The sequence below is a fragment of the Marmota flaviventris genome, chromosome 5 (assembly GCF_047511675.1).
Source record: "Marmota flaviventris isolate mMarFla1 chromosome 5, mMarFla1.hap1, whole genome shotgun sequence".
Classification (NCBI taxonomy): Eukaryota; Metazoa; Chordata; class Mammalia; order Rodentia; family Sciuridae; genus Marmota; species Marmota flaviventris.
Genome location: NC_092502.1, coordinates 32,420,908 through 32,436,820, shown reverse-complemented (window position 1 = coordinate 32,436,820; position 15,913 = coordinate 32,420,908). Strand labels below are relative to the sequence as shown.

Sequence of the window (15,913 nt, the reverse complement as noted above, 5' to 3'; positions counted from 1 at the left end):
GGAGATTAGGCCAAACTGCAGGGGCCCGAGAACGATAAAATCTGAGTTCTCTGAACAGCTTGTCTTTGTTAGAGGTTTTAGGGAAGAGGTCCAGGGTGCAGCAGAAGGGTTTTGTCCTAGTTCAGGCCACTGGGGATGGAGGAGGTAAGTGGGGTCTAGCTGAGGCATGGCTGAGGACGGCATAGAACATAGATGTGTTTCCTTCTCCTCTGGCCCCATTGGTTCAAAGAGGAAAGAAAGAAACTTCCCCACAGCTTACACTGGGCAGAGGGAGGAATGGGGTTCAAGTTGAGTAGAGAGAATTGTGGTCAGGAGGTGGTAATTCAAGATCCCAGAGGTAGAGCCTAGGAACCCTGAGCTGGCAGGCAGCTGGAGAAGGTGCTAGAGCAACCAGAGTTCTAGAGTAGGGGTGACCCGGATAAGGGCTCTAATAGCCTGGGCTCATGGTAGGTCACCATCTATTTGTACACGCCTTCCTGGCAACCCTGGTAGAAACCTAAAGAAAGTAGAAGAGTCGATAGAGATAGGAGCAGAAATGAATGAATCAATTAGAAAGCCAAGAAAAAGTAATTGATAAATAAATCTAAGGGCTGACTCTTTGTAAAAGCCAATAAAATAGCCAAAGTTCTGGCAAGTTTGATCAATGAAAAAAAAAAAAAAAAGAAAGAACAGAGGGGATTAAAAGATGTGAGAATACTGTACTCAATTATGGGTAATAAATGTGAAAATCTCAATGAAATGGATTATTTAAAAGGAAACTTTAAAGCATCAACATTGCTTTATGTAAAGATTAAAAAAAAATTTAAAGTGCTACTAACCCCAAAGTCACTCTGACTAGTTTTAGATCAGATTCCTTTGTATACTTAAGAATTAGATAATTCCTGGAGTATAGAATAGGGAAGACATTCCAAATTCCATCACAAAGCAAGTATAACCTGGACAACCCAAACCTGGCAAAGACCAAACAAACAAAACCCAAGACAAACAAATAAAAAATTAAAAAACCCCCACCAAATAAAAACAGGTGGCTACACACTTACTTGGGACTACATATAATACAATCCCAAGCACACAGTCAGCTCAAATCTAGCATTGTACTAAAAGAACATTCTGACATATCATATTCCACAATAAAAAATTAAAAAAAAAAAAAAATAAAATAAAATAAAATAAAATAAAAAAAAAAAAAAAAAAAAAAAAAAAAAAGAACATTCTGTATCCAAGTGTAATAAATTTTGATGGCTAACTAGTAAGAAAACTATAATTGATCAGATCCAAAGTCAAAGGCATTCAAAAAGAAAAACCATTTGATTCTCTTGCTAGGTACTGAAAGGGCCTTTGGGAAAAAAAATTCAAAATCCATTTCTTCGGGGAAAAAACCTTCAGTAAAATAGAAACAAAATGCTATTTTCTTCCTACATGAAGAACATCTCTATAAAAATAAGCAGCAGCACCATTCTTTGCAGAATGGTAAAACATTAAGTCAGGAAAAAGAAAAAGGAGGTAATATTAGACTCTGATGTTATGCTGGATGTTTCAATGGAAGGCAGCGATAAGAGACACAAATATTAAAAAGGTGCAGAAAAATAGTATTTTTATGTGGATATCCTCCAAGTAACAAACCAAAAAAGTGGTAAGGATTAAGAAGTGAATACGTAAAGGGGTCAGTACCAAAACATACAAAATTAGTAGCTTATTTATATATCAGCAATGGCCAGGCAGTAAAACAGCAGGAGTTCATAACCCACTTGAATCTAATGTATGAAATATGATATGTCAAGAGCTCTGTAATGTTTTGAACAACCAATAATAAAATAAATAAATAAATAAAAAGAAATGGCATAGGGACAACAGGACCCCCATTCACAAAAGAATGAATTTTTATGTAAACCTCACACCTTATATAAAGGTGAGCAAAATAAAAACCACAGAAATTAAAAAAAAAAAAAGAGACTGAGGCATGAGGATTGCAAGTTCAAAGCCAGCCTCAGCAACTTAGCAAGACCCTGTCTCAAAATAAAATATAAAAAAATGGCAGGGGATGTGGCTTAGTGGTTAAGTACCCCTAGATGCAATCCCTAGTACCAAAAAAAAAAAAAAAAAAGTGTGAACCTACATGAAGAAAACTATAAAACTTCACTTAAAAATTCTTCAGTAATTGGAAGAGATGTTCTTGGATAGGAAGACTTTCTAAATTGTTAAGAAGTAAAAAATGATAAATGAAGCTGTACATTTAATCTAATTCTAATGAAAACCAATTGATCAGGGCTTGCCAAAACAATTTTGAATTTATCTAGAAAGAAAAAAATGTGCAAGTACAGTGGAGGAAAATTTGAAAAATGATCATGATGATTATTGCCTTCCTAATCAATTATTACAAAGTATTACAATACCAAATGGAGGATGAGAGGGTTCTCATCCCAGATTCTGGCACCACGTTAGTGACATTGAATGAGTTTTACAAAGCTTTGTCTATTCGGTATTGTGCAGACAATGTTTATGAAATGCCACGCAAGTGTCAGGCATGACACAGACAGCAGTGAATAAGAGCCTCAGTCTCCGCCCTCATGGGATTGAGGAAGTCTGAAGAATTAACTTCAAGCGTGAAGATTACTCCCAAAAGGCAATTTGGGACCACAGGGATGGTAGTCCCAGAAAACTCATCAGAATAGAGAGCAGGTGCCACTCTGTGCATCTCACACAGGAAAGACTTAACTTTCTGATGACTGGGAGCCTGTCTTTTTATTGTGGAGGGTTTATCCAGGGAAAGGAAACTCAAGGAATGGGCCTGGCGTCCTCAGTGATATGAACACCAGCATTGAAGATTGGCCTTGGCTCTGCCTTGACCTTTGATAGAAATCTGTAGACCCATGAAATGCACTAGGACTACCCCCCAGTGTCTGAGCCCATTGGTCTGGGATGGGGCTGGAGAATTTGCATCTCCCTAACAGGTTCTTGGTGATACTCTGAGTCAGCTTGGAAGCTCTTCAGACCAATTCAGGACAAATTTTGAATTAGTGTGTGGGAATGTTCGGGAACAAAGGGAAACTTGATTGGTTTACTTCAGGGTGTGTGGAATGAACCATTCATGTAAAAATACATGACCAAAGTAAGACACCTGGGTCTCCACTGGCAGGGGTTAGAGTAAGACACCCTCTTCTGGTCTTGAGGTCTCCTTGAGTCGAAGACATCCAGAGGATAAGACAGTACCTCCATAGAAAGGCTAAGGAGGGACCCCAGACCTCTGCCTGCTCCACCTCCAATGCCCTCTTCCTCCCTACTATGGTCCCAACTCTCTAACAGGGAGTCATCAGGGCTTTTCTTCTCATGCCCTTTATCCCAGATCATGCCAGTCTCCACAGGAAGCCTAGGCCTCCCCCAAAACCTCCGTTGTGCCATCTTAAACTCAAGTTCTGTCATTAGCAAAATCTCTGAAAGTGCTTTCAACCTGCTTGCTTCCATGGAAACCTTTTTTCCTGAGGATGCTGCTTATGCAGCCTTCTGGGTTTTTCTTCTTATCACTGGACTGGGAGTGGCCTTGATGGCCCTTGTTGCCACTTCCAGACCATTCTACTTCCTTTCTCCTGGAGAATGTCCAGTCTCGGGCCCTCTCTGCCTCATTCCTAGATCCCCCACCCCCCCACTCCCGGCTGCTTCCTGGACCTGGTTCCAACGTCTCTCTCACTCCTTGGGGATTTTCCCCTTTGCAATGGAGATAGCTGAGCACTTTTTTTGAAATGTCATCTTCACCTGGCTTCGGAATGCCACCCTCTTAGTTTCCTGCCACTTTCTGGTTTTTCCTTCTTAGTCTGTTTTTCTGGCCTTTTCTTATCCCTCAGGCTCTAAATATTTGTCCATTGACCAAGAACTATCTGCAATTCACTCTTCTGGTGATCTGTGTCTACTTGACTTCATAAACCATGTGCATCAGAAATTTGTATCTCCAGCTGAGACATCTGCCTTAAACCCAAACTTAGGTACCCAACTGCACAATACCTCAAGATTGTCTCTGCACCTTTGTTATGTCCCAAGGGGCTCCTCATCTTCCCCAAATCAGCTCCCCCTCTCCTATCAGGAAACAGCCTCTCTCTCTCTCTCTCTCTCTCTCTCTCTCTCTCTCTCTTTTCCTGTTGCTCAGACAAGAAAATTGGGGATTCATCTTTGATCTCCTCATCACCTCTACATGTACAAACCATGTCACCTTCTCAGCAAGACCTTCCCTTGCCACTCTATATTATAAAATGCCTACCTTTCATTTAATCTTAATCCTCTTTTATTAAAAAAAAATATCCTCCTCAGCACTTTTTACCCTTTGACAGGCTCCACCAGGGTGGGTTTTTTGTGTTCACAGCTGTGTTTCCATTGCTTTGCGGGCATGTGGCATACAGAAGCAGCCCAGTGAATACCTGCTGAGTGAAGTGATGTTAAATACTGAAGAATGATGTGGCTTTGGCAGCAAAGAGGGGGAAGAGCATTTGCAGCAGAGTTTGGAGTAGGCAGTCAAGAGGACAGGTGTGTCGGGGAAAGAGAAGTTTCTGGTACTGGAGCTTGGTGAGAGGGGCAGCATGGCCAAGATGAGGCTAGAGGCGGGCAGCAGGACCAGACCGCAGTGCATGTGTGTGCACGTATGTGTTTGAGGGCAGGGTGTGTGGCTGTGAGCTACCTGCAGGAGTTTGTATCCCTGGGGACAGGAAGCTGCTGCTGTCCCTCGGTGAGCCAGTGGGTCCAGCCTCCCCACCTATTTTTCCTCAGTGGCTGATATGGAGGAGAAGGACAGTGCAAGCCAGGCCAGCAGCAGTGGGAAGGAGCCCTGTGAAGAGTCGTAGGTACCTGGGCTGGAACAGGACCAGAGAGTCTCTGGGTCTTTCCAGCTCAATGTCCCACACTAAGGGGGCTGTGACGTGAAGGCAAAGCCCCCACACTGAGCAGCTTCCAGGAAGCCGTCTTGCCTTGAACTGATCCCTCACTGAGGAAAACACTGGCATGAGGAATTAAAAAAAAAATCGGTGCTCAGTTGGGTGAGTGTTCAATTATAGGACCCACCTGTCCTCTGCTAGGTGATGAGACATCTCTGACTCTGTGGCTGGGGAGGAAGAGCCCAGGCTCGGAGTGAGCTCCTGGCCTGCACCTGCCCAGCCCTGTTCATTGTGGCCAGAAGCTGTAGCTCCTTTGGTGCCAGAGCTCTGGAGTCAGCCTCTGGCCAGGCCAAGGAGGGCCTGAGGAGAACCCTGGGCAGGGAGGCAACTATGCAGGGTCTCTGAAGTTTCAGGGGCCCTGTCAGAGCAAGAGGAAGACCACAGCTTCTTGTCAGTAACATGGCAAGGACACGACTGTTTTTCCGTGGTCCTGATTCTCCCTCTTCCTTTCCTGCTAATCTGCACACTAGAAATAATTTAAAATTAATATATTCTGAGCAGACACATTCATTTTCTTTTAAATTTGCAAAAATCTTCAATCGAAGACATTTGAATACATAACACAAAGGCCCATTTTCTTTGGGAAACATCTATCACTGCCAAGGTAAAAGGCGGCACAAATATGTCCATAAGGAAGAGGTATAGTCGCAAAAGCACCAAGCTGGAGTAATAAACAGATTTGGAGATTATTAGGGTGTTTTGGAAATGAATCATGGCTTGTTTGAACTGTGGGGGAGGTCGAGGGTATTTTTAATTTAATGGATTAATCATTTATGTCTGAGGTTCTTGCTCCTTCCTATGAAAGCAATGCAGGAGGTTTGTATGGAGTTATAAATCATGTCAGTGTTTGGGCCTCATCTCTGGGAGGCCTTGACTACGGGTTATACAAATAATTTGAGAGAGGAAGTAGAATTTCTAGAAGGGTTCCCTTTGGGCAACCGGGTCAGCCCAGAGTCATGGAAGGAGAGATTCCAGGAGTATCCTAGCCTGTGTATAGAGTCCCACTCTTGCGACCAAGAGCCAGGGAGTGCGGCAGCCCAGGAAGAGGCAACCTATATCTTATTCCCAGTTTGGCAATCTTCCCCTAGGTCTTGATTTTCCTATCTGTATAATGGGTTGGAAGCTCTGTGAGGGTAACAAGCTTTGATCACCTGTATCAACCAATCATAGTTAAATATGGCTTGAGATAAATCCAAACATGTCTGCTCCACCTTGGACTTGGTACTATATTCCAAGCCAGGCATTTCCCAAACATTTTATACACAGTCTTATCTCCTTATATCTGGAAGGCAGTAGGTAATATTGTTTTTCTCATTTACAGGTATGTTTATTTTCTTACCTAAAACTATATATCCAGAAAGTTCCAGACCAGCACTGGGACTTGAACCCAGAACTCTCTGACTCAGAGTTCATGTCTTCAACCTGTGTCAGGAGTAGCCAGCTCAGGTCCGTTCTGGGCTAGAGGGGAACAGCTGAGTCCTGCTCCCAGGTGGTGATATCCTTGTCTCTTGGGTCCACAGGCCACATGTGAGCACCCTGACACATCTCTGGTCACTCAGTTTTCTAAGACCTTCAGAGAGCACACAACGGGCTCCCTCTGTTCCCTTCCTCATTCTCATTCCCATCTTCCCTCTCACTGAGGACAGTGTAGTTGGAGGAATGGAGACACAGAACGCTGCTCCCTGACTAGGTTCAGAGCTGTCCCTCAGCTCAGCAAGCCACAGCTGATCAACCAGGCCAAGAGGAGACCAAATTGGATCCCATAAGCAGAGTTGAGAAGACTGGACTTGAATTTGACCTCAGTGGGTCAGGGCCATCTTTTATGTCTTCAATTCACAATTGGGATGGAGGGTTAGAAGGAACAAATCACACAGACGAATGTCACTGACTTCTCACTCCCTCCTCACCAGACTCCTTAGCAAGGCAGGGTGACTTCTCAGCCCTCCAGCTCCCCCTGCCTGAGGGCTTTGGCACTAAGCAGCAGCCTGCAAAACTCTCATGCCCACTGCCTCTGGGACTCTCCTGCAGTGACCAGCCCCTCCCTGCGCCTCCCTCCTGGGATCCTGAACAGCACCAGGAATCTGCACATTGATCTGCTGGATGACATCAAACCATGTGGTCCAGCAACCTCAGTCCTGCTGAGGGCGGGGCCTGGGCCCCATTGATGCTGTCAGATCCTCACCAGGCCGCTGTTTCTGATCAGGCCTAAGCTCTGCGTTAGGCACAGAGATATCAGGGTTCCTGTCCTCTGTTACCTGAGAGTGTTCAGCCCAGAGCAACCCAACAAAGACCTGTGGATTGCCCACCCTGCATCCCACACTGGGGATTCCCCAACAGCAAACACGCTGTCTCAGCAGGTGGACATTGAGTTTGGGCCTGGGAGGGAAGATCTGCTTTACAGTTATTAATGTGGGTGGAGTCAAGGCAAACCACCCAGTCTTTCTGAGCTCCAATGTCTTCATTTATTAAACAGAGGTGGCACATCGTGGGTATTCAGCAAGTGTTATTCACTATTGCAATGTCTTTCAGAACATCTAATTTTAAACAATACCTTCCTTCACAGATACAGCTTTATTCTAAGTCTGACACAGCAAGTTTAACTTCTGGAATATTTTGAAAACATCCCGTCCTTTTCTAGGGCCAGCAGGTCATAACCCTTGAAAGGCAACCATAGGCCTACTTTGGGATGGGTGGTCCTATCTAGGAGCTGAGAACTGTATTCAAATGTCACCCCAAGTGCTTGGGAATCAGAAGCCCACAGAGCCTTCTTGGCTTCTAGAGCTAGAGTCACCCTAATGGCTTAGCCCAGCCTCCATAGGGCCATGCACAGTGAGCCGATTTAATGAGGTAGAAAACTGATCACAAAGTACAGAGGCCCCAGGGTGCTTCTTCCCACTCTATTGACAGCCCTTTGGCTGGGAAGGAAGCCTTAAATCTCTTAGCAAATAGGGAATGGATCTCAAGTGGCCTTTTTCTGTATTTCAATTGGAAGGTTCTGCTCTTTGTTTAGATTTCCAGGGCTGAAAGCGGCTGCCAGAGCTGAGACTAGGCAGTGGCTGGGCTGGTGAGGAGGGGGCGGTGGGGAAGGTTCAAAGGGAACTCTTCTGTGCCAGCTAAGCAGTCTTCTTCCCAGGCCAGGTGGGAAGAGCTAGTGTTTAAGCCCAGAAATGCTCATGGCCCTTGGAGTCCTTCTTCCTGACTCAGCACTAAAGGTGAGGAACTGGCTCCATCCACATAATGAGCTCTGCCTCAGAATTCCAAGGGGACTTGGGGTAAAAGAGCCTGCCAAGCACTATGAACTTGCCACTTGATTTATCAAGGAATTTGAGACTCTAGAGTTTCCTCTAGGAGCTGAGTCAGAGATATCTATAGGCTCTCACCTGTGAGTTACTCTGGTTCCTGGGCAGGTGACTCCCTGCCCTCTTCAGATTTGTTTTGGAGGAAATAGAGGGATCCTGAGGTTCCAGCCCTCTCCTTGGGCCCTCTGGTTCTTGTGAAGTGGGAACAGGGAGGGGAGGGGCTGGATGCAAGGGCTTGGGTATCTGTTGATTTTACTTTCCTAGGTTTTTCTGAGGACCTGAGAGACCTGCAGTAAACCATCAAGAACTGTTTTGCAACCAAACATTAAGAGCATCATCAGCCTCTGGTTGCCACCTGCCAGTGTCAAACAGTGAAGCTTCCTTCACACAGTAGAACACAGGCTGTGTCCCTGGACCAGTCCCTGCTGCATGGTAGACTAGCTCTGTGTCCCAGCATGGGATGGCTCACCCAGTGGGTGTTGTAACTTGTGTTATGACACGAGTTGGGTTATTTCTGGTGAAACCTAGACACTTGATCACAAGCCAATAAGCATGGATTCAGTATGTCCAAACTCAAGGGAAATATTAATACAATATGGCTGGGACATGAATGGATATGAAAGTCCCTAAAACATCCTGTAGAGCAAATGCAGAGGCAAACTGAGTGCATTCAGTTGTCCTTAAATGACTTGTCATCCTGGATCCTAGAGGTCAGTGAAGGTGAACCTGGTGATGGGATATTTCTGACATCTTGCTCACTTTATCCTGGGAGGGTAAGTCCTGAACACCAGCTGGCACAAAGTCCCCAGGGGCTGGTGTGACATTTCCACGCTATTCCCTGACACATGAACCTCCTGCTCAGGCCTTCCAGGTGACAGGAGGGCGCCCTGCTGGGTTTGGCTGGGTGGGGCTGATCGGCTGATCAGATGGCCTGTTTGTTTCGATGGCTGGAGTGGCCAGCATGCAAAGTGGAGGTCAGCACTGGGTACTGACTCCACAGAGTTGCTTTCCTACCAGTTGTGTGACCTCAGGTGAATGACCTTTCTTAGCAACTCATCCATAATGTGTGGGTTAAAAACATATCAACTGGGAGGATCTACATGCAGTGCTTAGCACAGGAACTATCCAGACAATTGCTTGGAAAACACTGACTGGTGTACTCGGTGGCAGAATGATCAGGAGGGAGTTAATTCTCAGTTTCCAGAAGTGCTGGCAACACAAGGGCCTGAGAAACTTAGGAAAACCTTCCAAATATGCTCTGGTTCTGTCCTGGTTTTAGCCTAAGGGGAGGCTCATTGAGCCTTTTGAAAGTCTCTGTTGGAGGAAATAATGCCTCCTAGTTGTACAAGGGGTTCAGTTCCATGCCCCCTGGGAGAGCAGCAGTAGATAAGAGTTTCTGGTCTGTGGGATCTAGAGACCACAGCTGCTCACTTGCATCATGTTGCCCACAGGACACACCACACTCTACGGTGGCCTGCAGGGGCCTTAGGAGCCCAGGGTGACTTGCCTGAATGGCATCCTCTACCCTGGCACTTGGATGCATTTCATCTGAGGGGACCTTGGCTAGAGACTAATTTTCTTCACCATCCCTCCTAGTTATAAGACAGATGGGATATTTCAGAGTTAGATATTTCTTTCAGATAACAGAATACATAAGGGGGCGACAGGTTGCTCTGGACAGCGTTTTAGGGATGCTTTGAGGGGACAACATGCATGGAGCCATTTACTAACCATTCACCTGCAGGACGTGGGTCTGGAACAGCTGCTCGTGGCCCAAGGCGTGGCAGGTGTAATTGCCCATGTGGATGGTGGTCACCTTGGTGATGTACAGGGAGTCATCCTCTCCGAAGTCCTGCATGGGCAAAGATGACAATGAGATTGACCTCTCTATTGAGAAGGCTGAGGGACCGCTGGTTTCTCTTAATTTTCAAGGAAAACAGAACTCCTGCCTCTAGGAGAGAGTTCCTTTCTGCCTGACCCCTTCCTCAGCAGAGCTGAGGGCTGTGCTGTCCTGAGCAGGGGACGCTACCTCTCTTGCATGTTCCTGGTTCAGACCTTGCATGTCCATTTACCATTGTGCTCACCTGGCACCTTCTCTGTGAGGTGGGCAGGACACTTCCCTCAGCACATTTCCTCCAACTTCCATCAATTAGGCTCAGGTGCCCCTCTCATCTTGCCCCCTTGTTTTATGGTGATCTCGCCTACCTGCTAAGAGACTGTAATTCTGGATGAAAGCCATGTGTAGAGGAGGTGTCGGCAAACTTTCCTAAGGGGCCAGATAGTGACTATTTTCAGCTTCGTGGGTCTTAAGATTTGTCAGCTACTCAACTCTGCCACAATAGCATTAAAGTGCCGAAACAATTCATGAATTAATGAGGGTGCTGTGTTCAATGACATTTTATTTAAAGGTGACGGGCCAGATTTGGTTCACTGGCTATAGTTTGTTTACAACTGGTTTAGATCCTGCCTGGATCCCCAGATGATTTCAGGCAGCCTGCACGTATCTGAGTAGCTCAAGGGAAGGGAGTCAGAGCTGTGGGGGTGGGGAGCAGACAGACACAAATCAAGGCAGGGGCATAAAAGAGATCCAGAAGGACTGATGACCCCCTAAGAAGTGGCCCAGTGAGCCTTGGCCCAGTGGTCTCTGCAGCCTCGAGGGTTGGGATCTTATTGAGCCAGTGCACAGGGGAGGGATGGTCAGGAGGTCTGCGGCTGTGAAGTCCCCAGAAGAGCACCGGGCAGGCACCAAGTCCTACTCAGCTGCGTTTTCTCTTGTAGAACTGAGCACAGTTCTGTCCCCTTCCAGTGCCAATGCAGACATGTTGGCATTGGAACTGCCTAGCATTCTATGAAGGTCCCTTATCGGCTTTGGTTAGCTACCAAACACCTCAGATGACATGGTGCTTGGAGCTGATAGACGGAGAAAGCTCATGGGTGAGAGAAAGGGCCGAACAGTGCTGGACATGGGGAGAGATGGGGAAGCCCGGTGCCTGGACTCAGGAGACGCAGGGTTTGGTTTGGATTTGCCATTGAACAAATGTCCCCTAGTGCCTCTGGGGCTTTGGTTTCTCCACCTGTAAGTGTGGACAACACATGTTCCCCATCTGTCTGAGATCCAGCAAGAGAAGGCATGTGCGTGTATTTCCTCATGTGAGAAGCACGACATACACAGGGGACGTTATTTTTCCTGTCATTACTAACAGAAGATGCAAAACTCCTCTTGACCCCTGGAGCAAACACCAAACCATCCCTCCTGCTGTTCCCCTTGCCCTTTCAGAGCTCCCTTCTTTCACAGAAGCACTTTGGTGGCAGAAAAGAAGAAGGCCATTGGCTACTGTGCACAAGGGTCATGCGTGAGCAGCACTGGGCAGCTCCGAGGGTCTTTCGTTAATACGTACACTTCTGCCCCCTGAAAGGATGACGTTCTCCCTTGCTCACACCCTTGAGGGCCCAGCACAACCATCACAAGTTCGTTTAAAGAAGTCTTAGCACAAGTAAGAGTTGTAGGCAAAAGAGAGGTGCATGGCAGTGGGGAGGTGGGAAGGTCAATAGTGGACACACACAACCTCCTTTCAGCATTGGGGACAAAGAAAGCCAACCCCCTGCGACTCCCTTCTCCTGGTGGGGAACAGTATCTGAGAGGGCTCTGCCGGAACCCTGCCGGTTGGCTGTGAAACATCACTTTGCTGAAAAGAGCCCCATTCCCAGCATTCTGTGGAAGCCTCAATAATAAAATAAAACAGCAGATAGCTGATTTGTCCTGTGTCATAACAGAGCCATAAAGGCTTCATACCTGAGTTGCTTATGAAAAGTTAATGGCTAGTCAATGCTGGGACGACATATTTCTAGTCTAAGCTGTTTCCTGTGTCAAAAATCTAAGTAAGTCTCTAGGAAAATGTACTTTGCTTGAAGCCTTAGCGGTGGATGGCTGGCATCTTGACAAAGGGAGGAGGCCAGGGACAGCCCCCACCCTGGAGAAGTGGTGAGTGGCTTGGAAACTCCTCAGTGCCCCATATGGCTGACCCAAGGCAGACTCTCTCCTAAGAGCAGAACCAGAGCTGTTGGCAGGGAGTCCGGTGCACGCTGTTGGCATTTCCCCTCCACACTGCCTTTCTGAGCCTCCACACTCATGGGTCCTCTTCCTGTGAGGGCTCCTGAAGCCAACCTGAGCTCTGGCAGCCCCTGCCACCTTGTTGGAGTTGCTGGTCACATGGACAACAGATTCCTTGGAAGTAGCCTGGGTGAGGTGGTTTGGTGCTCCAAGGCTGGTACCCCCTGAGACACCCTGAGAATGATAACCCGTCAGCACCAACACATAGCCTTTAAGAGGTTACTATGAGCCAGAACTTGACATAGAGTTGACTCTCCATCTTCGTGGGTTCCTTATCTGTAGATTCCACCAACCATGGATGGATGGAAAATATTCAGAAAAAAATGATGTCTGTGCAGTTTTTTATTTCATGTCAATATTCCCTAAAGAGTACCGTGTAACAGCTATTTATACACCATTTACATTGTGCCAGGTAGTATAAGTCATCTAGAGCTGATTTAAAGTATGTGGGAAGATGTGTGGAGGCTATATGCAAATACTATGTCATTTTATTCAAAGGACTCAAGCATTCAGAGATTTTGATATTCCCTGGGTAATCAATCCCCTGTGGATACTGAGGGATGGCTGTACATTGCCTTGGTTAATCCCAAGGGATTACTCAAAGGCAGAAGACAAAATAAAAACCCATTCCCCAGAGGTGACTTAGCAGGGCTCCCCTTGAAAATACATTCTGAGCTGGGTGTGGTGGTGCACACCAGTAATCCCAGTGACTCAGGAGGCTGAGGCAGGAGGATAACAAGTTTGAGGCCAGCTGTGGCAACTTAGCAAGACCTGGTCTCAAAATAAATAATAAAAAGGACTAGGGGGCTGGGGTTGTGGCTCAGAGGTACAGCGCTTGCCTAGCATGTGGGAGGCCCTGGGTTCGATCTTCAGCACCACATAAAAATAAGTAAATAAAATAAAGGTATATAAAAAAAAAGACTAGGGATGTAGGGCAGTATTAAAGCACCCCTAGGTTCAATCCTGTGTGTATGTGTACATATCCATGTATTCATATATTTTTAAATTTTTGATTATTTTATTTAATTATTTTTCTGAGTCTATTTCTCTGATTACCTCCACTGCCGACTGCCAGCACCCTGAGAGTCTCCTTCCTGTACAGCACCAGAAAGTTCTTTTCCAAGCAATAATACCAGATTGTGTACTTCCTTGTCCAGATCCTGGCTCAGGTCACAGCCAGTGAGGACCTGCCCAGCCCCTCTCTGGCCACTCTCCCCTAGCCATTGCTCTAGAGTGCCAGAATGTGCTCCCCTCAGGAACTTTCCACTTCCTGCCCTCTCCTCCCTGATGGCTGTCTGTCTGTCTGTCTCCCTTTCCTTCAAGTGTGCTTAACCTTTACCTGGTCTCTCCCCCAACATCCCCATCTCCCTTGCTGCTTCATTTCTCTTCATGTCACCCACTGCCACTCAGCATTCAGTGCTCTGTGTTTATCTCATTCACCATCTGTCTCCCCGACTAGAACCCAGCCCAGTGGGGGAAGAGGGAATCTTGGGCTCTGTGTTCACTGCTGTGTCCTCTGGCGCACAGTGGGTCCTCAACAAATGGTTGTTGAATGGATAGTAGGGTGCTCAACTAGGCTTTCTGCAGAGACTGTGTCTGGCTCTTTGCTTTGACAACCCAGGTGCCCACCTCTTACCTTCCTATCCATCTAAATATGGCCCAGTAATGTAGGATCAAAACAAGGGGGCTGTTGGGAAAGCAGAGGACTGGTCTCAGGTCTTGTCCTCACCTCCCTGCCCTGTCTCCTTTTCCAGCCTGCAGCTCTCAGAGGGACTCATGGTTCTTCTGCCTTCCTCAGGCCAGGGCAGCTGGGATGAACTGAAGAAAAGGCTCTGCTCAGAGCAGTAGAGAGAGACGGGGAAGCTCTTGCACAGTGCCCGGACCTCACGGATGACTTGCTGCATCTCTAATGTAGTCCCTTAACTTCTGCTTTTCTTCTTTTTTATTTTTGTCATACTGGTGATGGAACCCAGGGCCTTGCCCATGCTAGGCAAGCACTCTACCACTGATCTACATCTCCCCCCACTTTCTATTTGAGACAAGGTCTTGCGAAGTTACCCAAGCTGGCTTTGAACTTGCAATCCTCCTGCCTCAGCTTCCCAAACAGCTGAGATAATAGACATGCGCCACTGCACCTGGCCTCCATCTGTTTCTCCGGCCTGCCAAGCACAAGTCCCCATTCCTCTGGAGCGGAGGCCTGCCTCTTGGGTAATCAGCCAGGTGCTGAGGGTGGGGTGTTGGCTCTGTGAGGACATAAGGAGCTGCTGGCTGCCTTATGGCTCTTCTGTGAGCACCGAATGTATTACCAGCCCATGGTGTAGACTCTGGGGAGAACCTCACTCTGTAATAAATAAAATAATGTCTCTGGGCTAAAACCATAGGCATCACGTAATTATGGAACAAAGTGCTTATTGTTTTCTGGATATGAATACTGGCTACAGAAATCAAATTTACTTCATTGGAGGTGAGAGAATTACTTTAAAAATTGATTTATAAGAAGCTATATAAAACTAAACCTGCAATTCTTCCTCTTCCAAATGTTCTTTGAGATGTGTCTGAATGTTACTATCAATGCTTGATTGCATCGCTGTAATTGTCTTTTTATGGATAACTTTTTTTCTCTGACACATAGAAATGTATTAGCAAATCAGGGTTACTTCCAGAAATAAACAGATGCCAGATTAGACCATTCTTTGTATTGATGCACATCTATTTTTTTGGAAGGAGACAATTTTACTTAAAGATATGGCTTTCGTCTTTTCAAAAGTTATTTTCTTAGTGTCTGCCACTATTAAAGAAAGTAATTAAGTGAGACTTAAGTATTAAACAATAGTTAAGCAGAGATGAGCTAGGGGACGCTGCCATGGTGACATATGAGAGTTAGGTATAAATAATATGAAAATGAGCCAGCAATGCTGAATATTTAGTGACTCAGTGTTAAACACAAGGACTCCAGAGAGATGTTACAATTAAAGTGAACAATATTGTCAATGTCACGAGTTAAAACTCAACTCAGAGATATTTCTTCAGAGCTTTTCCAACTCTGCTCTTTCCAGGCGCACCCATGGATACCTTTGGGGAGGAGGCAGTGAAGGGGGCCTCTTTCCTGAACTGGCTTGATTCTGAGCCCTAGAATGTCACGCACTTGGGCATCTTATCTGCACAAACAGCTGAACACCGTGGACCCCCACCCTGAGTGATAAGTGGCACCTCCACAGTGCCAGTACTCAGAGACACCTGCATTGACCTGAGCATGTGTAGCCACGATCCAGACCAAGCTGGGACCACATGCACGAATCAGTGAGCACACACACACATTCACATGGACACATGCAGTTAACATGAGCATGCACATGTGTGAGTACCCGCACATGCTAACCACCTGGCTCGCTATAGCTGATCACCTGACTGATGCCAGGGTTCCTATGCAGCCCATTTCCTTCCATTCCCTCAGAGGACACACTTGCTACTCTGCAAGGACCTGTAGACCGAGTTCTCTTGCTCAGAGTCCTCTTAAAAAAAAAAAAAAAGAAGTTGCCAGGTACGATGGCATATGCCTGTAATCCCAGTGACTCAGGAGGCTGAGG

At 46.4% G+C, this 15,913-nt stretch overlaps 1 protein-coding gene across 1 annotated transcript in view; it reads right to left on the bottom strand.

Annotated features, from left to right (window-relative positions):
- Fstl4 (follistatin like 4) overlaps window positions 1-15,913 on the bottom strand; it is a 403,135-nt gene that overhangs the window by 26,501 nt on the left and 360,721 nt on the right. The window contains exon 8 of the mRNA XM_027949662.2: window positions 9,947-10,067. Within this exon, the coding sequence (XP_027805463.1) occupies window positions 9,947-10,067 (121 nt within the window). The remainder of the gene's footprint in view (window positions 1-9,946; window positions 10,068-15,913) is intronic.